The sequence below is a fragment of the Gambusia affinis genome, linkage group LG19, assembly GCF_019740435.1.
Source record: "Gambusia affinis linkage group LG19, SWU_Gaff_1.0, whole genome shotgun sequence".
NCBI classification, from domain to species: Eukaryota; Metazoa; Chordata; class Actinopteri; order Cyprinodontiformes; family Poeciliidae; genus Gambusia; species Gambusia affinis.
In genome coordinates this window covers 22,046,598-22,074,155 of record NC_057886.1, presented here as the reverse complement: position 1 = coordinate 22,074,155, position 27,558 = coordinate 22,046,598, and the positions used below count along the sequence as shown (strand labels likewise).

Here is a 27,558-nt window from a genome sequence, read left to right as displayed (position 1 = left end):
TTCTGCGTAAATGAATTTTGGACGTTCAATTTCTTCAATAAAACACTCATATTTTGATTTTCTGTGATTTGATATGTGGAGAAGGAGACTCTACATTCATCATTGTCATGTCCAATGTTTGTATTTATTATTAAATTAAGTAAAATTTTTAAAAGATGGTCAGATTTTGTGCAGATCTCAGATGGAATCAGAGACACTGAACTTTGCTAAACCAGCAGTTAACCCAACCTGGATGTTTTACAGTCTAAAGAGGAAACCAGAATATCTGGACCAAAACCATCCCTGGGCAAACTGAAATCATTGTTGAATAATTATCATCAGATATTGATTTCCATCTGGATTTTAACAGGACATCTGGTACAAATGTGTTTTTAGTTAGTCTTCTCTCTCTTTTCCAGTCAGATCCAAAGAAATCCTGCTCTGGTACGAATCTTTAAAGGAATCCAAAACCTCTTTAAAATTGGACACAACAATCATTCCTGGTTTAACAGCGACTTTTATTTCTAATAAAACTCAGTAAAATTCCCTTTTATTTACAGAAACTGAATATTCTGTTTACCTTCTTCTCTGTCTAATACATTTAAACAATATAAAACAAAGAACGAATGTGCAGCAGATCCATAACAAAGTTCATTACAGCAGAAATGTTCCTGGAAGACTCCACCCTATATAGACAATTTAAAGTAGTTTGTTCTCTGAACTTTTGGGAGTCCCTCAGGGAAGCATCAAGGAACCACTGAACATTTAGAACAACATCCTCAGATTTATCAACCTTTCATGAAGCTTCTGTCTCTTTTTAAGAGCTACATGTTTTCACTCCCAAATCCAGGATATGTTGAAACGTTGGAAATGATCAAATGATTCCTTTGAAACAGGAGAATAACGACAATTCTTTATGAAAAAAAAAAAACATTTCAAAAATTAAATCTGAACCGATTTGGTGTTTAACACAATGAATCTGGATAAACAGACACTTGATGCTGGCGTCAGGGAATGATTCAAACTGACTGATCCAATTCCAGATATAGATTCTCAAATTTCCCACTTGGATCTTCATGCTATTATTGGCCTCTACATACATTAAACTCACATTAAAGTGTAGAACTTTAATGTTCTACACTTAAAGTAGAACATTAAAGTTCTACTTTAGATCTTTAGTATGAGCTTCATGCTGTAAAAAAAAGCCATCTGCTACTGGTGCATTTCTGAAGAGAACAGGTTCTTTGTTAATTTGGGTCAATGCAACATGGAGGTTCTGGAAAGATCCCAGTGACATTAGAGCATCTTTCAATGTGATTCAGGTTCTACATTCCAGCTCCTACTGTTTGGACTTTGGTTCTACAAGGGGGATTCTAGGCAGTTTGACAAATATTCCTCAGAAGGTTCTAGAGGTTTCTCTAAGGTCTGCAGTTTCCAGGAGGTTTCCAAGCTAGCGTCTCAAATAGAGCTCAGTCGGTGATGTCTCTTTAGCAGTTCAGGTGACTCTAGGTCCAGTTGGTTCTGTTCTTCAAAAGAAACCTCTTTCAGAAGTATCAGAACCAGAGTTGTTGGTGGTTTTAGTTCTGTTGGTTTTAGGTTCCCCCTAATAGAGAATATATGCTTGTGGTCCTACAGGCTTTGAGACATTGTTGTTCAGTTCAGCATATGTTGCTCAGAAGGTTCTGGAAGGTGACAGTGGACCTCCTTCTACGTCTCAGCAAAGATCTCTTTGAATTGGTTGAGCATGAGCTCGACGATCTGGCTCTGGAAGACCATGTGGACCGTCATGTTGGCGTTCTCGATCTGCGGCCAGAGCAGCGTGGGCCCAAACACAATGGCGACGCTCTGAACCGACATCCTGTTGGAGTCTTTGTGGTCGATGACCCTGAAACACGCAGAGGTGGAGGTAAGAACCGGAGGAGTTGTGGTTCTGGTTCTGCTTCAGAGCGGTTGGGCTCACCTGCGCAGGTGTTTGAAAAGCAGCTTCATGGTGTCGTAGTTCGGCAGCGGCAGAGAGCGGACCAGGTCCTTTGTGTAAGAAACCCTCTGGCTGTAGTCAGAAAGTTCTGCACAGACAAAAGATGGATCCAGAGGTCCGTTTGGACTCATCCAACACAATCGAACACAGGTTGTTCCTCAAAGACTAACAGCCTTTAAGGTAAAACAACAAACTAATTCTTAAAGTTGGGTCTTTCAGTTTTCATTGTGGAAACATGAAGAGTTCGGTTACTGAAAAGGATAAGAAGAAATTCTACCAAATCAGGTTTAGAATGTTTGTGGTAAAACATAAAGCTCAACGAGTTTTTTCCTCATATTTATCAGTTAATTATGAGATCATTAACATATTCAAACATCCATAGATGAGGAGGCTGGTTGGGATTGTGGTCTGGTGTGTGTGTGTGGGTGTGTGTGTGTGTGTGTGTGGGTGTGTGTGTGTGTGTGTGCATGGACTAACGGATGGTGGCGATGAACTTGTCAAAGCAGCAGAAGGGAAACAACGGTTCTGGAAGCTCCCTGAAGAAGAGCTTCAGTGCTCCAGTGATCACGTGGATTTCCTCCCACTGTCCGTCCTCCAGGTCCAAATGTTCCTCTGCAGGGACACAGAACCACAGAGTTAGCGGGACAACCTCCAACCAACTGTGTTCTCAAGCTTCTTCTGGACTTTAACTCCTGGTACTGTTGATGCATCATTAAGGTCTCCTGCAGATCATTCTCCATATTTGTTCTGGTCTAGACCCAGTTTAAACTGCGTTTATCCTCGGACAGAAGCAGCAGGATTCTAGTTACCGTGATCGGCTTTATGTCGGAGTCTCTGGATCACAGCCAGGTTCCCGCTCACTCTGTAGATCCCATCAACATCCAGACCTGAAGGAACGGGAATGTTGAGGGGATAGAGAACAAGTTGAGGTCAAAGACCAGAATAAAAACACATTCTGCTTAAGCAAAATCCTCCTGATTGAATCGCTGATATCCAATCCTGGGACAACAGGAAGTAAAACTATTTCCTGATGTTTACCTGTCTGAAAACAAAAATATTTACCAATCACCTGGACCTACCTACCTAGTTATCTGGCTCCTTCTGGTGGTTGATTTGTTGTAACTGCAGGTATATTTTATTTCATGTTGTCATTATCATATTACTATTACTATTATTATTTAAAATTTTAGGTAATTACATTATTAGTATCCATTTATTTAAAAAAATATATTTAATGTCTTCTGTTATGATTTCACCCAGATGATGTGACAAGCTGCTGAATTTAATGTATTTCAGTTGGTAGGAAAAAAATTTGATGAACTATTGAGAAAAACAATCATGAAATTATTTATATTGATTCTAGATTTCCACACTGATTATAGCTGTGTTAGTTATTTTTAACTGTAGGGAAACAGTAGTGATCAGGCAGGGAAAGTAACAGAACTTAGTTTTAACCAGGAACAATTTTTAAACTCTAAAGTTGGCTGTAACTATCCAATCCAAGAGGGAATGTTTTCATTTTTGGAAAGTTTATAATTGATCACCTCTCCTCTCCACCGTTTTGATGCATTTCTCCACAAACTTGGGAATGGTGGAGTTTTCCCTGTGACAGAGAACGTCCAGGTGGCAGCCAAACACGTTGTCTGCAGGAGAAAATCACTCATTCAGAACGCAAAATAAACATTTCATGAATCAAATGCATTAACATAAATGTTTATTGTATTTTAACACTGAAATAAAGGGCAACAGTCCAGAAAGCATATGAATACATCTGGAGGAATAATAAGCTCCCTGATGTTCTAGTAAGCTGTTCCGTACCTCGGATGTATCCCTTCTCTTTGACGCTCTGCAGCGTCGGTCTCCTCTGCAGGAAGCGTCTCAGTTTGCTCCGGATCCGGCTCTGCTCTAAATCTGCTCCTGAATTGCTCCTGGTGGCTGAAAAAGCCATAGGAAAAATAAACATCAGACTCAACTTTGGGAGAAACTACCAGCTAAGAAAGAAGTTTTTATTTTGAAGGAACCACCATATCTGAATTATATCCAGCAGCTGGATTTATTTTAACATGATGGATAGTTTCAGGAAGACTCACATCCCCTCGTCCTGTCCTCTCTGTCTGAGTTATCCTCGTCTTCGCTTAGATGCTCCGGTTCCTGAAAGAAGTTGCAAAGCAAAAAGTAAAATTAATGCAAGAGTGGAGTTACTTCGTCCTGCAGCTCTAATCTAGTGACGGTGCAATGGATTGGAACATTATCAGGAAGATACATCAGTATATCATCAGCATAACAATAAAACTGATCACTCTCTACATTATATTTTCAGTACACACAAATATGTGAGAGCCTTTAATTTCTTCTTGTTACCCCCTGTAATGACCTGAATAAAACTTGATGTACAACATACAATTAATTCCAAATCTGATCCCAAAACGAGTCGCACAACTGGAAAAATGGCTTAAAATGGGCCAAGAATCGCCCAGTGAGAACCAGCTTAGAACAAACAGCTGCATTCCTGTATGAGGAAGCAAAAGAAAAGTACAGAGAAAGAGAAAAAGACAGGTCCAAGGGTGGGATCTTGAGGCACACCGCAGTTAAGAACAGCTAGTCCTGTAAAACCCCCGGTTGGATAAAGAAGAGTTGAGGCGCCAAAAACCACATAGAGATCCCAGCCTGTTCTTCTAAGTGGTCCAACAAGGCATCATGAACGGTACCAGAAGCTGCTGGCAGAACCAATAACACTAGAACTCCTGGTCTGTCTACAGGATGGGTGAGTTTGGCTGTGGGGTGCGTTGCTGTACCAGCTGATGAGGCGTCAGCTGATGGATGGTTTCCTGGATGACTTTGTACCAGTCCAAGATGATGCTCTCCGTGTCGTACTGGATCAGATACTCGCAGCCTTGACGAGTCTTCAGCTGCACAAACAAACGCATGACACAGTTACCCCTAGCCCATTGATCTGTAACCGTGGCAACAGAGATGCTGCTGTGGCCTCACCTCCAGAACAAACTTTTTGGAGGACTTGTCTTTGGCAGCCCATTGGACCGACGCCCCTTTCAGTTCCACAGTGTATTCTGGAATAATCTGCGATGCTTTGTTCTGAGAGAAAAGCAGAAATCCACCTGATCATCACTAAACCTATCATCTCTGCTCGTATTCAGTCCTCTGGATATGTCATCAGCCAGTTTCAATTTTTTAGTTTAAGACACTTAGTTTAGACCAATGGAACATTCAGGTAGATAATAGTTCCCAAATCTTAGTCTAATAAAGTCTAAGCTTGACGTCTATCTTTCATATGATCAAAGGATGACGCAAATCTCAGATGCTAAGTCCAATCTTTATATGGTTCTGTTTGTTAAAGACAAGAGAAGATTAGATTTTAGCTTTGTTATTTTGTACTTTTCCTTGATTGTCCGAGAGCTAAAGCCACGTTTGATTGTTAGTTATGCCCCATTTCCGACTGGTAGGTCACCGCCAGTTGGAAGCTCACTGAGTAGGTGGGGTTATAAACCCAAACACCTAACACTGCGTCATTCTGGTACGACAACAAATGTGATTCAAGCAGTGACCTTGTTCTGTCCCTCAATCATTGGATTGGGTTGTGTGACACTAGTAGATCCACCCAAACCGTACCATACCATTGTCTTATGGTGCTACAACTGAACGATGTGGTACAAGTTGGTTGAATTGGCCAATTTTACAATGGAAACAGACAAAATGGCATACAAAATGCCGATCCGATTGACCCATGCTGCTCAATTTAAATGAGGCATTGCTGGACTGAAAATGGCCCAATAAAGTCTAAAGAAAACTCCAAACAACCTTAATAAAGCCTCCAGAACTTATGGTCTAGACTTATGAGATCAAGTTGCACACAGAAAAGTCATAAGAAAGGTTGGATGGATCAGGACTGTCAGGATGGTTCTTACAGTGTTTCCAGCTGGGGCAAATTTGGGATCTTTGTGAAAAGTAAGAATCCCACCATGGAGGACTGTCCAGGACTGAGTCCAGTTCTTCCTGTTCAACAGAAACATCAAATATGGAAAACAATCATCTCTGAGTTCAAACATCACTCAAACAAATTCCCATACACAGGTCAGTCAAACTGAGGCAAAATCAGAACTGAAGTCTCTGGTTCTCACCTCAACTTTTTGCCATGATCAACCAATTTGGTCTTATTAACAATTCCTGCCTTTTCCAGCAGATGGCACTGAAGAGACAGAGAGAAAGAGGTGAGTTCTCATGTTTCTGCAGGTCAGCTTTGAAATGTGACTCCTTGGTAAACATGGGAGTGGAGAGTGAGAGTCTACCTGAGTCTACCTGAGTCTACCTGAGTCTACCTGAGGTCTTTTATCCACCTCAGTCCCTTCATTCAGCAGTCTGCTCCCTTCTGGTATCATTTTCCCACTTATTCAGGGACTTAGAACAATTTCAAAGCAAAGGATATGATCCAAATCTACTTTATTAACGCTTCTTTTAGACTCCTTAAGATTTATCAGAGCCTAACTTTTAGAAAAGTGTAATGTAGCTGAACAGTGAGCCAAAACCAGTCTAGGTTGGTGCTAGAGATGAATGCTCTAGTATTTATTGCTGCCTGAGGCGATCCGATTGAAAAAGGCCTTCAGGATTTAAATGTTGTGCTTTAGGCAAAACAAAAGTAGAATAAGGAAAACAGCCAAATTACAGAGAGGTTTCAGTGAATCAGAAGCTCAGCCTTTAGGGAATATCTCTGTAAGAGTTTCAAAGTGTCAGACTTCAGGTCTTTACAGCTGCTGGAAGAAAAGCAGCTTTGAAGGGGACAAAACCTCTGGTTGATTGATACACTAAGGTTAAATCTGAAGCAAAAGTGGTATGAAAGCAGGAATAACGACTTGAGTCATTCACATTTTAACATCACTAGAGCAGTGAAAGAACTGATGAGTTAAAATGATGAAATAAACATCTTTATTGTTATTTTTAATTTTAAAGAAGTGAATAAAACAACAAAGACAGTTTTTATTTTTTCCTTTTACTTCTTGCCCATCTAAATAATCTTCATGTTCTCCAATGTTTTGGACAGTGCTGAATATCATGGACATGTTGGGTCTTACTGGGCATATTGGATGTTGAGAGACATGTGGAAGGTTGCTGAACAACGCTTAATATGATGGATGTTGAGGAACGGAGTCAAACATGTTGGTTGACATGTTGGATGTGAAGGGACATGTGAAACATGTTGGATATTTCTACATATGTTGGATGCTGAGGAACGTAATCCAATGCTTTGATTGACATGCTGGATGTTGAGAAACATGTTTAAGGATGCTGAAAGACATTTTGGGTGCTTAAGGACATGTTGGATGTTGACAGACTTTGGATATTGAGATTTGTTGGATTTTGATGAACATGGTCAAATATGTTGAGGGATGTTGGATGTTGATGAAAATGTGTTAAATAACATGTTGGATGGAGAGTGACATGTTGGATGGCGAGTGACATGTTGGATGGCGAGTGACATGTTGGATGGCGATTGACATGTTGGATGACGAGTGACATGTTGGATGGCGATTGACATGTTGGATGGCGAGTGACATGTTGGATGGCGATTGACATGTTGGATGGCGAGTGACATGTTGGATGGCGATTGACATGTTGGATGGCGATTGACATGTTGGATGGCGAGTGACATGTTGGATGGCGATTGACATGTTGGATGGCGAGTGACATGTTGGATGGCGATTGACATGTTGGATGGCGAGTGTCATGTTGGATGGCGATTGACATGTTGGATGGCGAGTGACATGTTGGATGGCGAGTGACATGTTGGATGGCGAGTGACATGTTGGATGGCGAGTGACATGTTGGATGGCGAGTGACATGTTGGATGGCGATTGACATGTTGGATGGCGAGTGACATGTTGGATGGCGATTGACATGTTGGATGGCGAGTGACATGTTGGATGGCGATTGACATGTTGGATGGCGAGTGTCATGTTGGATGGCGATTGACATGTTGGATGGCGAGTGACATGTTGGATGGCGAGTGACATGTTGGATGGCGGTGACATGTTGGATGGCGAGTGACCTGTTGGCTGGCGAGTGACATGTTGGATGGCGAGTGACATGTTGGATGGCGAGTGACATGTTGGATGGCGATTGACATGTTGGATGGCGAGTGTCATGTTGGATGGCGATTGACATGTTGGATGGCGAGTGACATGTTGGATGGCGATTGACATGTTGGATGATGAGTGACATGTTGGATGGCGATTGACATGTTGGATGGCGAGTGACATGTTGGATGGCGAGTGACATGTTGGATGGCGAGTGACATGTTGGATGGCGAGTGACATGTTGGATGGCGAGTGACATGTTGGTGGAGAGTGACATGTTGGATGGCGAGTGACATGTTGGATGACGAGTGACATGTTGGATGGCGAGTGACATGTTGGATGGCGAGTGACATGTTGGATGGCGAGTGACATGTTGGTGGAGAGTGACATGTTGGTGGAGAGTGACATGTTGGTGGAGAGTGACATGTTGGTGGAGAGTGACATGTTGGATGGCGATTGACATGTTGGATGGCGAGTGACATGTTGGATGGTGAGTGACATGTTGGATGGCGAGTGACATGTTGGATGGTGAGTGACATGTTGGATGGTGAGTGACATGTTGGTCGAGAGTGACATGTTGGTGGAGAGTGACATGTTGGATGGTGAGTGACATGTTGGATGGCGAGTGACATGTTGGATGGTGAGTGACATGTTGGATGGCGAGTGACATGTTGGTGGAGAGTGACATGTTGGTGGAGAGTGACATGTTGGTGGAGAGTGACATGTTGGATGGCGAGTGACATGTTGGATGGCGAGTGACATGTTGGTGGAGAGTGACATGTTGGATGGAGAGTGACATGTTGGTGGAGAGTGACATGTTGGTGGAGAGTGACATGTTGGTGGAGAGTGACATGTTGGTGGAGAGTGACATGTTGGTGGAGAGTGACATGTTGGTGGAGAGTGACATGTTGGATGGCGATTGACATGTTGGATGGCGAGTGACATGTTGGATGGCGAGTGACATGTTGGATGGCGATTGACATGTTGGATGGCGAGTGACATGTTGGTTGAGAGTGACATGTTGGCGGAGAGTGACATGTTGGTGGAGAGTGACATGTTGGTGGAGAGTGACATGTTGGTGGAGAGTGACATGTTGGTGGAGAGTGACATGTTGGTGGAGAGTGACATGTTGGATGGCGAGTGACATGTTGGATGGCGAGTGACATGTTGGATGGCGAGTGACATGTTGGATGGTGAGTGACATGTTGGATGACGAGTGACATGTTGGATGACGAGTGACATGTTGGTGGAGAGTGACATGTTGGATGGTGAGTGACATGTTGGTGGAGAGTGACATGTTGGCGGAGAGTGACATGTTGGATGGCGAGTGACATGTTAGAGATCTCTCAGGGAGAACCAGAGTTCTGATGGTACATGTAGTTTTTGTTGTTCATTTAGGACCAAACTGCTGAATGAAACAAAACCTGACTAGAGAAAACAAACAAACCCTCCAGAACCAAAAGTAGAACCAACATCAGAACAAATCCAGCAGTTCAGAAGTGTTAGCTGACAGGATGAATGGTTACTGATGAGCGGTTAGTGGGATTAGTGGGAAAACACTCAGAAACTTTCTGGGCAAGAGTCTTACTGCCAGAAACAGAAATTTCCAGAAGGGATTCGGGTCAAACTTCTTTGGTTAAAAATATTTTAGATTTGAGCCGCAGTGCTGCGTTTACACAGCAGGAGGCACTAGAACGTCTAAGCTGCCCAAAAAGTTCCCTACTGGTAAAAAAAAAAAGATGTTAGAACAAAATGTTAGTACATTTAGCAACGGGGCCTTGAACTTCTACCAGCCTTTCAGAACATACATGGTGCTGGGGTTTGCCTGTGCTGTTGTTGGACAGGTTCCTCCTCAGCTTGAGCCTACTATGAAACTGGAAGGAGGAAATAATGGGATAAATCGATGGATGAATGAACAAGTCAGGAAGTCAGTGAGTCAATGAGTCAATGAATGGTTGAACAAATTGTTACATGAATAAACAAGTCGAGAAAAACCTGATGAAATGGGCCAGAAGATCAATGAACAAGTCTGTGAGAGTCTAATGGGGTTAGGGAACCGAGACAGGTGAGTCTGTACCTGCGGACTGTCTGGTGAATTCTTCCTGGAAGAGTTCGTGAGGTCCGAGGATATCCTTCTGTGTCCCGGGGAAAACATCTGGAACACAGCGGGAATGTTGGGAAAGAACGCTTCAGAATCGTTCTGGGTCAACATGTTTCACTCACATCTTCAGCAATACTGTGTCTCATGATCCTGACTTGTGCAGCTCCTCCCTCCGCAGGGACTCCATTACCCATCAGCCTCTGCTGCAACACAATAGAACCACCTGATCTGAGCAGGTTCTAGGGAAGACAGTATCGATGTCCCTGTGATGTGACTGCTCACCTCCTGCTGCTTCTGCTGGCCGTCCAGCTGGGCTCTGGGAATCTGTGAAAGCTGCAGAGAACACAAAGGTCAAACCAGAGAAAGGCAGGGAATTCTGGGAAACGCTGAGATGCTTCCGTACCGTAAAGACAGAGTCTCCATTGTTGTGTCCGTCCACGGAATAATCTGGCTTTGGTAGAGGAGGCTTCAAATCATCAAACAAATCGTCATTAAAGGTGCTTTTGATGCTTCTTTGAACAGGTTAAGATACATCTATACAAAACATGTTTATTACATTTTTTGCACAAAAGCATTTGTAGATAATGAGATTTTATCCTGATCAGCTCAGATTGACCTGTTTTAGAAACTTCTTGTCACTTTAAATCCAAATAAGCTGCTGCTGGCCAGACCCCCCAACTCACATAAAAATGGCTGCTAACAGATGCGCAATTATACATCTGTACATCTTTGAAAAACAGAAGTGGAACCTCCTGCCAACCTCCAACCAACTAGAATGCAGCAAGTGGTTTCAGGATGGTAAGTGAACAACAAAACACTTGTCTTTTCCAGCAGCCATTGTACAGAGCATACAAATGGCCTGGAGCTCCACTGGGTTTGCTAGGTGACAGGCAGAACTCTGCTGAGGTTGCTAGGTAACGGGCTGGGGTTGTTAGGTGAGAAGCAGTGCCTACTGATTTGTGACATAACATTCAAAAGGTATTTGAAGCGGCTCATTTTCCCAAAAACATGAACTTATTGCCAAACAACAACTATGTGGGTTTTTTCAGAGGCATTTCAGACCCAAAGTGGAAGCACAAAAATGTGCAAAATGTGAATTTTGCATGATAGATCCCTTTTAAAGCCAAGTCCAGATAGCACTCAGTTTCAAAGATAAATCGCTAATGCCAAGAGATCTTAAACTAAAATAATCCAGGATAATCTCAAGCTCCTACCGGGACGTCGTCCTGGTTTCTGCTGCCTGTGGATCCAGCTGGAGATAATGGGGTTGTCGGGTCAGGGAGATCCCAGGACGTGGTTCCTGTTTTATGGTTGTGGTAGTAGACTCGCCCTGATGCTTCGTCCAGCAGCTCCTCCCACTCACAGGAACCCTGAGAGGAAGAAGAACCGGGTCAGACACCAGAACTGTCCACTGTTACCGATCAGGGAGGAGCTGTAGTACCTGAGAGGAGGCCGGGGAGAGCGGACTGGACAGGTCCATGTCTCCGGCCGGCGTGTGGCCTCGGTGGTCCGACCAGGTGGTCTGTCTGGTTAGAGGGTGGTAAAAAAACCTCCTGCCACTCTCCTGATCAGTGTGGACCTGAGCAGACAGAGGTACATACCATCATCCTACACTTCATATCAATATTCAGAATGTCACAAAATTATTAAAATTGATTCCTTTCGTATTAATTAGGGCTGAAACAATTAATCAAATCAATCAGGATTAATTGATTATTCAAATAATCATCAACTAATTTAGCAATTGATTAATTGTGGATACGTTTTTTTTTGTTTTTAAAAAAAAAGGCAATTTGCTGAAGAAAAAAAACAACATTCAGGGAGGCAATTTAACCAAAACTGTAAAAATATACATTCAAACATTTAGAAATTTAGCTAAAATTTTTCATTTGTGCTATTATTATTTCTAAAATTGAAAAGGAACAAGAGAACAAAATATATATAATAAACTTTTATGTTGTGCAGTGAAAATTTGTGTAGCGCAGTTGATTGACACCATATTTCATTTTATTTTGTAAATGTAGGGGAGCTGGTTGACCTTTGATGACCTGAGGACACTTTTATTAATACCTCTAAAATTATAGAGGCGCACAAACTTTGTTTGATTTGCAGAAGGTGGAGGTCCAACTTCACTGAGGTTCCTGGATAAACGAGTCTGACAGAGTGGCTAGTAAGTCTCATTACTGAAGTGTCTTTGAGCAAAGCATCACAGCTTTAGCTGTTCCTTGTTAACACCTGATCCCTGCAGAGGAAACCTGATGAGCTCAGGTAACATCTGATCAAACATTAATTATTTCCGTGTAACATGAACTCAGCAGAGGAGGCCTACACTCAAGCTGTCTTCAAAACAGAAAACATGAAAGCTTAATCAGATTTAAAAGATTTCTCTTTAAATCCTCTACTTGTTACAATTTTTCTGCTTTTCACCAGCAGCTTCTTTGACGTGCCGCAGTCATTTTTTTTTTTTAATCACACCTGGATTCGGAGGTCATCTCACCTGCCATGCGTCTTGTGGGCTGAGAGGAGAGGCGGGGCTTATCATGCTGGAGGAGGAGCTTGGAGATAAGGGGGCGTGGCCTGCTTCAGATTGGTCAAGGTCTGCACTTGTTGGGGAGGAGATGGAGATCTGAGGAGTAGAAGTTTTCTTGAGTGAGCAGACGTTGGCATAGATCGGTGAACTAGGGGTGAGCGAGCTTCGGTCCTGCAGAGAGAAAAAGTTAACATTTTTAGTTTAAAGACACACTGCACAATATGTGTTTATGAATACCACTAGAATGTCAACTGTATGAATTTCCCTTAAAATTCCTCGTTCTTAATTTTAGGGTGCATTCACACCAGCCCTGTTTAGTCCACTTTAATTGAACTTAAGTCCATTTGCCTAGAAAGTCCGGTTTGTTTGTGGAGGTGTGAATGCGTAATTGACTCTGATGCGGACCAAAAAAATGAACTCTGGTCCACCAACAAAACCAGGTCTGAGTTCAACTAGCATATGTAGATGACAGCGGATGGAAGACCGCTCTAAAAGCAGGAAGCAAACTATAGCACAAGGCATTCTGGGTAAAAACAAACACAAGAGTTTAGCGCTAGGAGAAATGACTCTTGGTCTTTTACCAAAGACAAAAGAAAAATCTTACAACCAATTAAATCTGATGTTACTTCATTTTTGTTTACATTTTGTGATGAAGGAAGAGGAGCTCAATGTGTTTTTGTTTTTCCTTCAATGGTTATTGGTGCAGTGCCCACGCAGGCGTGAGGGGAAACTGGTTTTTCAAAGGTTGTGGTTCGTTTGACACAATGAAGAGGGAAAAGTATCCCAGCAGCTGAAAATGTAACAAATGCTGCAACTTTGGTCCCCAGTTAAACCAAGTCTGTCAGATTATGAGGTGTGAAAATACCCTTAGTTTTAATTTCACCAAACAGGGATCAGGTCAACTTAGTGCCATTTTATAATTGGTATCTGTATTATGTTTTTATGCCATAAAGCACTTTGAACTACCTTTATGCTGAAATGTGCTATATAAACAAACTTGACTTGACTCATTGACAAAGCTGTGGTCCCAGCGGATCAGGGATTGTCATTCTGATCTCTCAACCAGAACCAGTTTGCATTGAACCAACCTTCCTCAAACAACATCTTGCCATTTTCTGTGGGGGTAAAATGAACAGATTTTAATCATTGCTTATCAACAGGAATCTTCTCATTCTGTTGAATCCCACGTTTAAGTTGTAAATATGTTGCCCTACTATGTCCTACTGACCAACCAGAGCTTTATTCACCCAGCCCAACTTAAAAAGGCCACACATTCATAAACAATACACAGACCAGTGCACAACTGCAAAGCTCTGTGGAGTGAAAAAAAAGATAGAATCAAACCTGCAACTTCAGGAATGCAAGAAAACTACTCTTGCCACTGACCCACAGCCAATCCTGTGATCTGGTTTCATCCAAAAGTTTCATTAAAAATATTCTAGTTTCCCTGGTTGTTCCCTCCTCAGACAGTTGTTTTCTTCAGACATCAGTGAAGGAACCCTGGTTTCTTCTAAATCTCTCCATGACAGACCAATCCTGACTGAACCAAAATGTCAACATAAGAATCTGCCTCTCTCAGGTGAACCCGGTCAGGCTAGTTTTGTTTGACTCTCTTTGCCCTTCAGGTTTTGATAGAGTCCACTGTTATCTCCCAGTTCTTCCAGTAGGTCTCCCCATATGCAACATGAAACCCCAACATAAGTTGAAGAAGGTTGGGGAGCATCAGCTGTTCCTAGAATAGTGGTGGCAGCATGTTGCTTCAATTCTTTCTGTAGACTTTTGCTTTTGAATGGTCACTATGATGCGTAACCATGGCATTAATGTATTTATTTTAAAACTGGGAACAACTAATTAGTAACTTAAAAGCTCAAATGAACTACGACCCCAAAGTGTAAAGTGGAGTTTTTCTTAACCAGGCTGCAGAGAAATCCTGTTATGACCGGGATCTCTGTCTGTCTGCCTGGGTGGATGGAGCTGCAGACCAACAGGAAGAACTCCTCCCATATTGTATAAACACAGAAGCAAATGATTCCCATTTTCATCAAATGGTACGAGCTGACCGAACATCTCCATGCGGTTTTAACCCAAGAAACTCAAACAGGAAACCTCACATTTTCACTCAAAACGATCAGAATTTCAAAGCGAACAGCTTCTGAGAAGGTTAGCCTCTCCATCTGTGACTCCATACTTTATATTTCAATTATCTTATGTTGTTGTGTGTCATGCGATGAATCAAACCTACAGCAGCTCATTATTTAGTTTGTCTCAGTTCTCGCTCTATAACAGTAAATCCCTCCGAGCCTGGTTCAAAGTCCAGACTTCCTGCCGGTTCTGTTTACAGCTGCAGACTGAGGCTCTCAGAAACAAAAAGCATGATTAAAGCTGAACCAAGGAGAGCCTAACAGGAAGTAGACTCACCTGTCAGCATGTTTCTGTTTGTCTTGAGGTCTGGGATACATTATCCTCCATCAGAAAACTTCTCATCCTGTCACTGATCTGCCTGCAGTGGAGCTGGGTCATGCTGCCAGTCTCAACGGCGCTGCCAGTTGTAGCCCCGCCCCTCTCTATTCCCCTTTGAACTTAGGCCCCGCCCCTACTGAACCATAGACAGTGTCACTTGTTTTTGGCTTCAGATCTTCAGGATTTGTCTGAACTTGACTCTCATTCATGGTCCAAAAACTCTTCCTGGAAGTTTAGTGCTGATTGCTTCCAAGGAATTTTATATCTCGTTCACAACCTTCATGGAAACGTGAAAATGCTCCAAAGAACCAGAATTTCTTCAAACATCTGCGTCACGGAGACATGGAGCTTTATCAACATTTTGAGGTCTTGATTGAGGTCAGTCTTGATTGAACAAAGTCCTGAGTCCTGCAGCTGCAAAAAAGCCCAAATCACCACCTATCCACTGCCGTGCTTTGCTGCAGAAGGTGTTTGTGTCGATCTGCTGGGTTTGGTTTTCTCCAAACATGGTTCTCTGCATTATGGTCAAAGATAATGAACTACATTTGTTGCAGCTTTGCAAACTGAAGTCCTGCCACCATTTTGTTTTAGAGAAAACCCTTCAAGTCCACGGAGGAAGACAACAGCGTTTCCTGCAGAAAGGTGGCGCTCTGTCTGTGATTGTTTCATAAAAGTAAAAGGAAGATCCGGGGATCCTGTGCCATGTATTAAAACAATATGGAAATGCTAATGTCCCGTAACCATCTGACTGTGCGTCGAACTGAGGCAACAGCATTCTAAGAGAAGCTTTTCAGGGTTTTTCACAGTTGTGTCAGAGACTTCCTCAGACCTGCCTGTGTTTCCCTTCCGCCCCGAGTTAGAAGCTATCTGATCATTTTGAAAACACAAACATGTGGTATCAGCATGATCAGGTCCTCAGGGAGCTGCAGTCTGTTTACCGCCTTCAGGAAGCTTCTAGCTGCCACTGAGAACCAGCTGCTGGAGATCTGAAAGTCCTCGGTTTCAGACAGATGATTCAATCAGTCTTCATAAAGTCACATCTTTCATCAACAAACTAAAAACCTTCTAGAAGGTTCTTCTTAACTCTGATTTATCAGATCTCCTGACCTTTTGGACCATGTGAGATTTTACAGAAGACAGCAGGAACATAAAGAGTTTATGTTTTGATGGAGACTTATCTTGATTGTGCTGCCCCCTGGTGTTGTTAAAAGCAAAATCTACATCTGAGTTCTTCAGCAGGGTACAAAGATATAGAAAGAACCAGAAAGTGTCATGGTCATGATGAGCAGAAAAAGATCTTATCTGAAGTCACTTACCTTCATATTAATCTCCCAGTGATTGATATGTGATTGATACACCATCATCATCTGATGATGATGGTGTATCAATCAGTAACAGTTCCAAGTAACTGTTCCAATCAACAACCAGTCCTACCAAAAACAGGTCAGTTTAACTGCTAGTGCAGTCAATAGCTGGTCCGGTCAATAGCTGGTCCGGTCAATAGCTGGTCCGGTCAATAGCTGGTCCAGCCAATAGTTTTTCTGGTCAAAAGCTGATCCGCTCCACTGATCACCTGTTAAAAGTGGGTTAGCCCAATACCTGGTTTATACAATAGATGATCAGGTCAATAACTGGTTCCACTCAAAAACTGGTCCAGTCAATAGCAGGTCCGTTCAATAACTGATCAAACAAAACCTAACTCTGACCTGGTTCATGCAGAGGCAGACCAGGAAGAGCTCCAGGCGATCCACCAATCAGCAGTGACAGGACTTTGACCAGGAAGATTTTGGTCCTGCTGCTGGAAGGAAATCCCTGAACATCCCTGATCCTTGATACCCGGAAAGGTAATAAATGTTTGTGGAGCTTTAGGAGGAGTTTTCCCCATTACAGCTGATTTACAGCAACAACCCTGGTGGATCCTCCGGGAATCTAATGAATAACTCCAGGACAAAGATACAGGCGAAACCAGGTGACCTACTGTCTGAGTCCAAAGATCGTCACATGAATCAATAAAGGAAGTGAGCTAATCAGTGATCAGTTGGAATCAGACCAAACAAACATCAACATGGTGCAAATTTAGACCAGAAGAAATCAGAACTTTACACAAAGCTAGTCATAAACCAGAGATTTATTTGAGCCAGCTCATTAGGGACAACTCGTTAAGAGCTCGTTAAGGAGGATCTCTTGTTATGGTCTGTCAACTTGTTAAGAAAAATAGTAACTACAGATCTCTTCCTTCATATTTTCCTCTACTTGATAAGAAATATAGTAAAGATGTGCCATTGATTACAACAATATAATTTCATTTGATTAAGATATATTTTGTCAATTTAGAAAGTTTTGCTAATGCACACAATGATTTGTTTCCATTTTGGGGACTTTGGGGAAAATAACTTCACTTCCCTTAGATTTTCCTTCAGAATCAATAACTCCTCAGAAGCATTTGGAAATAAAAAATAAAACTGGCAACAGCGAAAGACTTGACTCAGTTTTATTGACTCAGTTCTGCAGCTTTCAGAGTTTTACCCAGAGAACACAAACAGTCTGGGTTCTGGTTCTGTTCCACTTCTGACCTGCAGGTGTCGCTCCACCGTCACTGCTGCCTCACGGTTTCCTGTCTGACCTGACCTCTTCCTGTCCGCTGTGACATCATTGCTTCCACCTGACCTCATCACATCCTTTTCTGACATCAGACGTTCTTCACCAAGACCCTGAACTCGTCCAGAACCAGCTGCAGAGCTACAATCATCCAGAACTTGCTCATCCTTACAAACATCCTGCTCTGACTGCATCAGAAAAACTACATAAACACCAGCGGATAAATCACAGTGTGCTGTTGACTTGGTTCATCTTTAAATTCATGATAAACATCTAGATAAATCCACAGCAGAACCAAAATAACATGAAGCCAGTTTAGGATTAAGCAGCAAAAGTTCAGTGGTTTTTTTGTTTTTTTGGAGTGTTTTTTTTTGCTCTGAGGAGAATAAAAAGAGGAAACAGCTTTTTCTGCTTCCAGCTTCCTGTGCCGACGCTGCAGGAAATAAGCCACAGATGCACAGGGCTTTTATTTTGTAGGGAGACCAGCAGCCTCTGAACATCAGGCTCTAATTTTCATGCTGCAGCAGATGAAACATCCAGAACATCAACTCTGATCCCGCTAATCAGGAGGTCAAAAGAATCCAACGAAGCCATGTTGACCTGAGCAGCACACACGGTTTGTTTCCTCCAGACTCCAACAGGAAATCAGGATCATTCAGGAAACACACACAGGAACTAAACCTTCAATCTGAGCACAAATGCTGCATTCAAGGACTTGTCTGGGTCAGGATGTGTTCAAGGACGACAGAAAAAAAAGATGTGCCACAATGTTCCCACATGGCCAATCAAAGCTACTGACATTGCAGAAGGCTGTTGGCTGACAAAGTCATGTGACATCAGCTCACAAATCAATGAGCAACCTGCAGTGTTTACCGATCAGGTGAGGCTGAATAAAGACACGACAGAGTGTAAAGCAGCAACTTTAACTGCATCGTTAAAAACTGATGCAGATCGGAGTAAAGATTTCAGAAAATCTGAGATTTGCGTTTATATGTGGACCTGCAAAAAATTGAGACTTAAGATCCCGTGAATTACATTCTACAACAAATAATGCACCAAAGTATTTGTAACTGAAATAGGCTCATCTTTAATTAACATTATATTCAAATACTCAAATTAAAAGTAGTTAAAACTTTATTTCAGTCCACACAAATAAACCTCCTGTGCTATGTTTAATTCCTAACAGGAAGTTGGGTTGTTCTGAAGGATTCTGATTGGCTGACATAGGTTTTAGCTTAGCATTATACTGCCCCCTACAGGTCTGGAGTGTTTAAATCAATGCTCAGGGTCGATGAGGATGAAACATGAATCACCAGAAACATGTCTGAAAAATTAAAAGTGGGCGGGTCTTACCTGTGAGGAGGGCGGAGCCGCAGCAGGAAGCGAAGACTCAGGTGCAGCTGGTGGAGCCTTCTTTAGGCTCAGAGCCTCCAGGTCCAGATTCAGGTCCTGGATGGACTCGTAGATGTGGTGACCTCGACACTCCTCCTCTTCCTCACTGCTCTCTGACGTTGTTGCCTCCTCAGCCACCTCCTCTTCTTCTGGCTCCTCTTTCTGCTGCTTGTTGTCATGACGACCCTCAGATGTTTTGCTGTGAGGGGGAACCACGGGCATTCCCACAGGGATGGGCTGGTTCTGGTGCCGGCTGGATGTCCGCGGGTCCGCCGGACTAAAGCTGGGAACCCGCGGTTTCCCAGAATCTTGTTGGTCCTCATGGTGCCCCTTGACATGGGGCTGCTTTTTACTGTCAGCCATGTTTGTAGTCCCAGTGGAAGCTGTGGTTCCAGTCTCAGCAGAACCAGCGGAGTGGTTTGTATGGACCCTCGGTGATGCATGTGCCAAGTCCGGTAAGTCTAGATATACGCCGAAAGTGGACATGCGGTTCTCATTGCGGTGGTGCCGGTTGGAATTGTCGGGTCTGAGGCGGATCGTCACCTCATCATTTTGCTTAGTTCTGGTTCCTCCAGGCTCCTCCAGACTCTTTGGAACCGGAACCGGAACCGGAACAGGAACAGGAACAGGAACTGGAGCCACCACAGGATGAGGGACCGGTTCTGGACTGTGTTTGTCAGCAAAGTCCAATAGTGATGGGAAGTTGGTGGGTAGCTCTTTGACGTACTTGGCCGGGATGTAGAAGACTTTGGAGCTGCTGTCGTTCCGGACGTGCCACCAGTGGTCGTTGGTCTTGGCCAGCAGGACGTAGCGCTCATTGGGTTTGATGGTGACCAGAACCCCGTTCTGATCTTTGTATTCATACTCAAACTCCACCAGAACCAGACCAAGACCTGGAAAGTTAGATTGCATTTAGGCCTTTTCTCCAAACCTTCTCAGTCAGACCCTCTCAGGCCCGGTTTGACTACATGACTAACACACTCACCTTTGCTCGGCACCATGGAGGTCGTTGCCATTTTTCCCTCCCTACCCTTACCCTCAGGTAGACTCTGAAGGTGAGGGGTCAAAGGTTACCGCTGATTCTCAGCGACCCTAAAAGGAGAAAACATGAAATTAGTGACAACATATCCAGGAATCCGGAAGCTATATAAACTGAAAAATGGTCTAATCATGATTTTGTTCAACTGTAAATTATCAACAGAAAGCATTTTATTTCCAGATATGTTGGTTCCTCTTCATAGATTGTGAGCCATCATCAAACCGGCTCACAATTCGCTTTATAGCTTTAAGATCTCTAATGCTAGCTTCATACAGCAAATCTTGATACTCAATTTACATTTTTTAGCTGAAATACGTTTTTTGCATGGTTTTAATTTCTAATAATTAAACCCGACTGACAACAGTCTTCTGTGTGAACAGTTACGACCCCAACGGGACCGGCGGACCAAAAATGCAAACTCCGGTCCCTACAAACCTCGGTCTCGGTTCGGTTGAAGTCTGCTGTGAACTACAGCGCAAGGCATTCTGGGTAAATACTACCGAAACAAACGCGCTAGTCTGGCGGTAGCAGCAGAAATTGTCCGTGGTCTTTAGCCAGAGACAGAAAAGAAATCTTACAACTGATAAAATCAAACACGACTCCGTTTTTGTTTACATTTTGGGAAGAAGGAAGTTGCGCTGAGTGTCTTTTTCTGAGGTGTTTTCTCGGTTCCTTCAGTGGTGCAGCGCCCCCACAGGCGAGGAGGGGAGCAGGTTTGTAAAAGGTTGGGTACGACGCCGTATTAGGGCGATTGTAGACAAAGTGGGGGGTGAAAGAGTTCATTACTGCCAAAAATAAAACCTCTGAAATTTTCTCGAAAACACGACAAAATGTTACAGTTTAAAAAGTCAAAATATTTCTAGAAAAAACTAGAAATGTTTTGAGATTAATCTAGAAAAAATTCTTCGACATTTCTGAGTTCGAAATGTTGAAGATTTGCTAAATAAAATCGAAAACTCAGAAATTCTGAGATTGTCAGAAATTTTAAAGGAAACCATGGACGTTTTAAACGTTAGAGTTCTAAGCTTGAGATTATCCTCCAATTTTTTTCTAGCAATTTTTGAACTTTTCAATATCAGAAATTTCCAACTTTTTTCTAGAAAATTTCAAAAATCAAAATTTTTTTTAACTGTTCGTAGCAATCGTACCAATTCTACCAGGTCTGAAAACGCCCTCAGATTCACATCTAATAAGCTGTAAGATGACTTTATATTTAGAATGCTACATCATGAGTTCTGGTCAGTTCTATGTGTTTTTAATTTCAATTTTAGTGTCTTCTCTTGGTTCCGAGACATTCTGGACCCACAGTTTATTACGGCTCACTCCTTAAGGACCTCCTGATTCAGAACTCATAATACTGAACCAGAACATCTAAAACAAACAGCAGATCCCAGAACAGTACGGCTGATGATTGTTTTGGTCAGGATTCCTTGAGTAACAGCAGCTGCACACAGAACCCGTCATGAATGACAGCAATAACCCGTTCTTCATGTCAGAACCCGTCTGAACACGCTAACTTCCTCCTGACTTCAGAAACACGCAGCTCAGCTGAGACGCGCCACTGGGTGGCGGTTCTGGTTCTCAGGCTCTCTTTGGATCATGATTGGAGAATAAGATTAAACTATTTAGTTGACATTAGCAGTTCTTATAATTTCTTTATTTCATGGTTGCTGGGTTGTTTTTTTTTAACACTTTTTAGTATTTATGTTGTTCTGTAGACCAATTTGTGAGTTTTTATCCTACAAACTTGTGACTGACGGTTAATTTAATGTTAACAGAATGCCGAGTTAAAAACCCAGCTGCTGTTTTGTGTCCAACAGATTTTCCTGATTTCTCCACATTCCTTCAGGTCTTGGACAAAGGTTGGACCTCTGAAGGAACCAGAACAGCTGCAGCAGCTGATCATGATGACAACTTTTGGCCTGGATCCTAACAGAAAGCGAAAAGCCCCATCTCCAGCACTGGAATGCTCCTCTCTGAGTTTTCCTGCCCGGCTGCCTTCGAGCCAGGCACTCTGTCTCACAGAACAATGACAGGAGGTTGATTCCACGCCAGCTCGGTTTACTAAGGGAAGTCCTGCTCTTCCTGTCAGCTCTAAGCCCCGCCTACAGTGTTATGTGGACACCACCCCTTGATGACATCACGTCGTGTGTTTCCTGTCTTTGTGGAGGAACAATAGTCCGAGCAGAAGATTCAGACTGCAAAGAGACTGAAATCTGATTCATATGTGATCAAAATGTGAGATCTGGTAGATTTTAATGACCTGTAACCAAAAGGGGCCCAAGACTCTTGAGGGGCCCCAAGAATAAGGTGAAGTCAAAACAACACTGACTTAGAGTCGTATTGTTAGGTTGGACTGCAGGTCAAAGGATTCAGAGGCCACTGATCGATCGATTGATCGATCCAACCATCCAACCATCAATAAATCTGATTTATTCACTATTCACTCTAAAACATCCAGGATCATCAGCTGAACTGAAATTGACCAGAACCTTCTGAAGAATCTGGACCCAGATCTGATCTGCTTCAGGTGTGTTTGAGACTCCATGTTGGGATGCAGCCACCTCTCACTCCGTTCTCTCACTGTTTGTCTGCATGACTCAGCGCCTCCCTTCAGCAGACTGCCATGTAACTCACACACACACCCACATACACACACCCACAGCGCTCTGTGCAAGCAGAAAATAAACAGAGCTGTCAATCATCAGACCAAGGTTGAGGTTTGTGGCCCGAACATCAACCAATCAGAGCAGAGAAAACATTCCTGCAGAGGATCGTCTCCTACAACATGGTGGGATCCACGATGACTGTGTGTCATGTGACATCACAGGCACAGCAGCCAATCAGAGCAGAGCACATCTGTAGGAAACCCAACCTTTACCCTGTGGGTGAGTGTGGGTGTGGTCACGCTCAGTACAGAAATAACCGGGTTGAGCTCATAAATCCTTCAGCCGAGTCTTCCTTCAAAACACTGGAAAACAAATAGGAATGTTGAGAAAGTCCGACCACATGGAGTCGACATGACACCGAGTTACACATTTACTATCCGACACATGATCAGCTCAGAGACAGAAAGATGAGACGACCCTGGGAGTCTCTGAGCAGAGCAGTTCAGGTGTCAGATTCACCTGTTCAGTTGAAAAATCTGCTCAGAAATGTTGAATATTTCTGTTGTTGATGAAGTTCTTCCCTAGAACTTGGAAACTTCCAGCACATCTATCTTCAAGATGGCTCCTCCAGTTTTCAGGGCCTCAAGTGTCCTCCGTTTTTCATTTCCTGATTTCTTCGATCCCTCTAGGCCTTTTAAGCATAACTATCAGTCAAACCTGTTCTGGTTTATGACAAACACCTTAACAAATTACTCAAAAAAAAACCTATAGGAGATCTTCACACTTTCTTCTCAGGATTTTCCAACCTAAAACACCTTCTGTTAAGTTCCCTTTAAAAGACACTATCTTTTAGAAAACTCTTTCAATGGACATAAACAGAATCAGACCTCCTAGATCTCACAGAAAAGCATTGAGACCAATGTGGAATCTCCACCTGCTGAAGTACTTGAAATGATTCAAAAACTAATCCCTAAGGTCAACAAGACCTACTCCATCCATCCATCCATCCATCTTTTTCCGCTTATCCGGGGTCGGGTCACGGGGGTAGCAGCTTCAGTTACTCATGTGGCCAAAACTCCAGAAGAAACAAAGAAGCTCAGTCAAAACTACAACCCATTCCTGAATCGTTCAACCGTTGGGTCAGATGTAAATCATCAAGATGAACCCTGTTGAACATTGTCTGCAAAGTCTCATCTTTGTAACCTCCTTTTGATTCTCCACATCAATCAAAAGACCACCATCCATCATCATCTTTGTAGGGCCACAGGGAGGCTACTGGCTGTCTTTACCTATCATTTTGCTGGGTCCATGCTAGGCTTGTATCCAGTTCATTGCAGGGCAACACATAGAGACATAGGACAGACAACCATTGCTAAATTATTAATGAAGACCAATTAACCTCGCAGTCTAAAGGTGTGTTTGCCCAGAAAGTCCAGTTCATTTGGGTAGATGTGAAGGTTTAATTGAATTATGGTCTGCCTACAAACCAAAGTCTCAGTTTGGTTGAAGTGAACTCTAGTGCGGTTTGGATGTATATGTGAACACTAAGTGGACCAGAAACAGCTCTAAAAGCAGGCAGCAGACTACAGGACAGGGCACTTTGGGTAATTACAACCAAAACAAACGCATTAGTTTATCACCAGTTGGAGAAATGGCTCACAGTCTTTTGCTAAAGACAAAAGCAAAGTCCATCAACAGAAATCTGACACCACGTTAATTGTTTATGTTTCATGAAGAAGGATGTTGTGCTCACTGTCTTGTTTAGAGGTTTTGTGTCATTTCCTTCAGTCGATTGTGGTGCAGCGTCACCACAGGCGAGGAGGGAACAGATTTTTCCAAGAATTTGGTTTGTTTGACTCAGTACAGTGAAAAAGTGAACCGCAGCAGCTGAAAGTGTAACAAATGTTGCAATTTTGGTGCCCCTATCAAACCAAATCTACCACACTATCTGGGTGAAAACACTCCAAGACCATGGTTCTGAAACCAGAATAGGTAAGCTGTCAGAAGAACATTATATGTCTCCAAAACAACAAGAACCGTTTCCTCACAAACACCCAGAACCGAACCCAAGACCATTTACACTTCCAGGAGATTTTTATTATTTTTAAAAGAGTCCACAAACTTTATGAAGACTTCCACCCTTACCACATTTAGAAGAGTGCTTCCTGTTGGTCAAAGTCCAAGGCTAATAAAGCAACCAGTTACCATGACAACTGTAGTTAACTAGCCAACTAATCTGCCCTCATTAAACCAGAGTAGAGACGGGTCCAACCAGAGAAGTTCTTATGTTTCTAAGGACTCAGGTGAAGTTCTAGCATGTCTGAAGGAAATACACTGTGACTGGAGTTCACTCTTCAACAATTCCTCACATTACATTTTGTTGAAAGGTTGAAGAAAAGACAACAACTCCTTTTTCTTATGTACAAACGTTGATAACTTTTACATCAAGGTTCCTTCTGAGGTCTGAATGTGGATAAAAAGTTGAGGTATGAGGGGAAGAATGATTATTTATACAAATGTTTCTGGGTTAAAAAAGGACAGTGACTGATGTTGGTTAGTACAGGCGATTGTTCTGAGGTTGGAGAACTACACGTTCTCATCTACCGCTGCATGAATGAACAATAACCTCGAAAACCTTCTGGTACCTTCATAATCTTATCAGGGTTACCGATTAATCTTGGGTGTCCTGCAGTTTGGAATCCATCAGGGATGTTCTTGGTCTTCGGGACTCCTAAAGTTGTTTTCCATGAATCGGTACAATCCCATCTTTAAGAAGGCAATCTGACTATGAACCAGTATTTTCAGTTTCTATCTCCAAGGCAAATTCTCCAAACCACAAAAACTGCTCCTGTACAAACAACACCTCATTACCGGTTCAGAAGAACGTCAGGAACTCAGGGCGGGTCCAGCAGAACAGTCAAATCTGCAACCATCATCCGATCGTTTCAACTCTCCATTAAATCAGTGTTGGTAAGACGCCTGAAGCTGAGTAGAAAAATTTATCATCTTCCAATCGGAAAGTTGTTGATTCAATTACGACTCTCTCAGCCACTGTGCAAGGAAAGCATTTAGCCTCCATTTTGCCCACTAACATGTGCATCATTGAGCAACCAGAATGGAAAAACTCAGTTTTTAACTACAGCTGTCAACACAGAACCAGTACAGTCTCTCTTTCCCTCAACAGTAAAAGAGACCAAGACTGTTTGAAAACCCAGATTCTTCAGATCCAAGAATTCTACAAATATTCCAGATTTCACTGCAAAATACAGTTTTCCCATTTTCATGGATGTTTTTTGTGCCCTAGAAATCTGGATCTTAAGGCCCTGAGACACCAGTTTGCAAGACGATGGTTGGATTGGGTCTCTCTGCTGTGGTTGCCTACGGATATATGAACACACCACAGGGAGGGGAAGATCAGACAAGAACCAGAACACAACTGGATCCACCAGCAGAACCTGGTCGGACCTGTTGTTATATTGCAAAAGCAAAAAATCTTGACAAGTAATTTTTGTATACATTCTAGTACAAATATCTTAATACCCTGGAAATAAGACAGAATTCACTTATAAGTAACTTTTCATCAAAATATAGGAGCTTGTTTTAAGTAAATAAGTGCTTAAAATTGATTTAAAAAGTATTAGTTCTATTGGCAGATTATTTCACTTATAAGAAGAAAAAAATCCCAATGTTATAAATGAAATAGTCAGCTAGAGGAACTAGTACTTTTTCATCTATATAATTTGTTTTTAACAAACAACAAGGTCCTATACTCATTGAAAAGTTACTAGTTTTGTCTTACTTCAGGAGTACTGAAATATTTACATGAGAAACTAGACAAACACTCGGTTTGTTTTGTGTTTTTGCAGTGTAAAGGCAGTTAGCGCTCTAATGGACCAAGGAGAACCAGCTGTGGTGGAGGTTCCCAGTGACCGGATCAGATGGGCACCAGAGGACTCAGAAATACTGACCTGAACTGCTCTGAAACAACTTCCACTCCTGGTTCTGAAACATTTGTGAGGTCCAGTCAGTGGAAATGAGAAAAATTTAATGAAGACTGACCCGTTAGAGAGAACTCAGCTTGAGACTTTGAGTCACATTTCCAGCAGAACTTCCTTGTTTCATGTTCTGCTGGGTTCAGTGTTTGCGGCATAGGAACAGAGAAATGTGCTTGAACCGGTTCCTCTCCTGAACCTTTGCCGTGTCCCATAATGACCCAGAGGTAAACAACACCTGACAGCAGAAAACACATGAAACCTTCCTGATCTCTGGGTCCAGAATTGTACCGGAGAACCCGGGGATTTCTCATGGAAGCTAAAACAAGTTCAGGCTCAGCGTTGGTCTGAAATCAGAACAGGGTGGGTTTTCTTTCAACTGAACACACCCGGCCACAGAAACCAGCCAACAACACACACAGACAGAACCAGCCTTGAAGCTCAGCAGCAGAGTCTCTGTTAACCGAGCCACAGAACAGAACTTCACAGTCAGGTTTACTCCAGAAGAACCTCATTTTACGTTTATCACGTGGGAAAAAAAACAACAACTTCTTAATAGCATTTCAGGTGCCATTTCAGCCTAGAATCATCCTATAGTACATTCCTATTGAATCCAGAGGGAGAAAGATGGTTTTACCTGCATAAGAAGTTAGATCCAAACATCCTGATCCAGTTTTTCTCTGCTTCTGAATCTTTCAAACAGGTTCCTGTCTCTGAGGCTCCACCTCTGGCCGACCTGCCAGTCCCAGCATGTCCTCCTCCTCCTGCTCCTTGACTTGACATCCTGTTCTTCA

The 27,558-nt window shown here is 42.6% G+C and overlaps 1 protein-coding gene across 9 annotated transcripts; it reads right to left on the bottom strand.

Annotated features, from left to right (window-relative positions):
* Positions 1-476: 476 nt before the first annotated feature.
* Positions 477-27,484, bottom strand: arhgap27l (Rho GTPase activating protein 27, like). 9 transcript variants are annotated; one of them, XM_044100130.1, is made up of 22 exons: positions 27,402-27,484; positions 20,110-20,216; positions 19,086-20,017; positions 12,642-12,845; positions 11,586-11,723; positions 11,359-11,514; positions 10,548-10,610; positions 10,427-10,477; positions 10,267-10,347; positions 10,121-10,198; positions 9,852-9,917; positions 6,094-6,161; positions 5,881-5,968; positions 4,949-5,050; positions 4,753-4,866; positions 4,048-4,108; positions 3,776-3,892; positions 3,502-3,600; positions 2,767-2,844; positions 2,435-2,569; positions 1,940-2,045; positions 477-1,864 (listed from the first exon to the last, which is right to left on the bottom strand). In XM_044100130.1, exons 2-22 carry the CDS (start codon positions 20,138-20,140, stop codon positions 1,687-1,689), a joined length of 2,946 nt encoding a protein of 981 aa, XP_043956065.1. In that variant the 5' UTR covers positions 20,141-20,216; positions 27,402-27,484; the 3' UTR covers positions 477-1,686. The 9 variants fall into 9 exon arrangements, with proteins under 9 accessions (XP_043956065.1, XP_043956069.1, XP_043956071.1 ...); XM_044100134.1 differs by having other exon boundaries at positions 10,267-10,344; XM_044100136.1 differs by having other exon boundaries at positions 12,642-12,770.
* Positions 27,485-27,558: the final 74 nt, after the last annotated feature.

Bases quoted from the DNA above. Each gene is read 5' to 3' on its own strand.
- arhgap27l (XM_044100130.1), bottom strand. From the start codon at position 20,140: ATGGCAACGACCTCCATGGTGCCGAGCAAAG. The intron at 10,611-11,358 runs GTAGGAGCTTGA...GATGATTTGAAG, and splicing joins GAAACCAGGACGACGTCCCG to CCTCCTCTACCAAAGCCAGA. The intron at 2,845-3,501 runs GTGATCAATTAT...CCGTTCCTTCAG, and splicing joins CAAAACGGTGGAGAGGAGAG to GTCTGGATGTTGATGGGATC.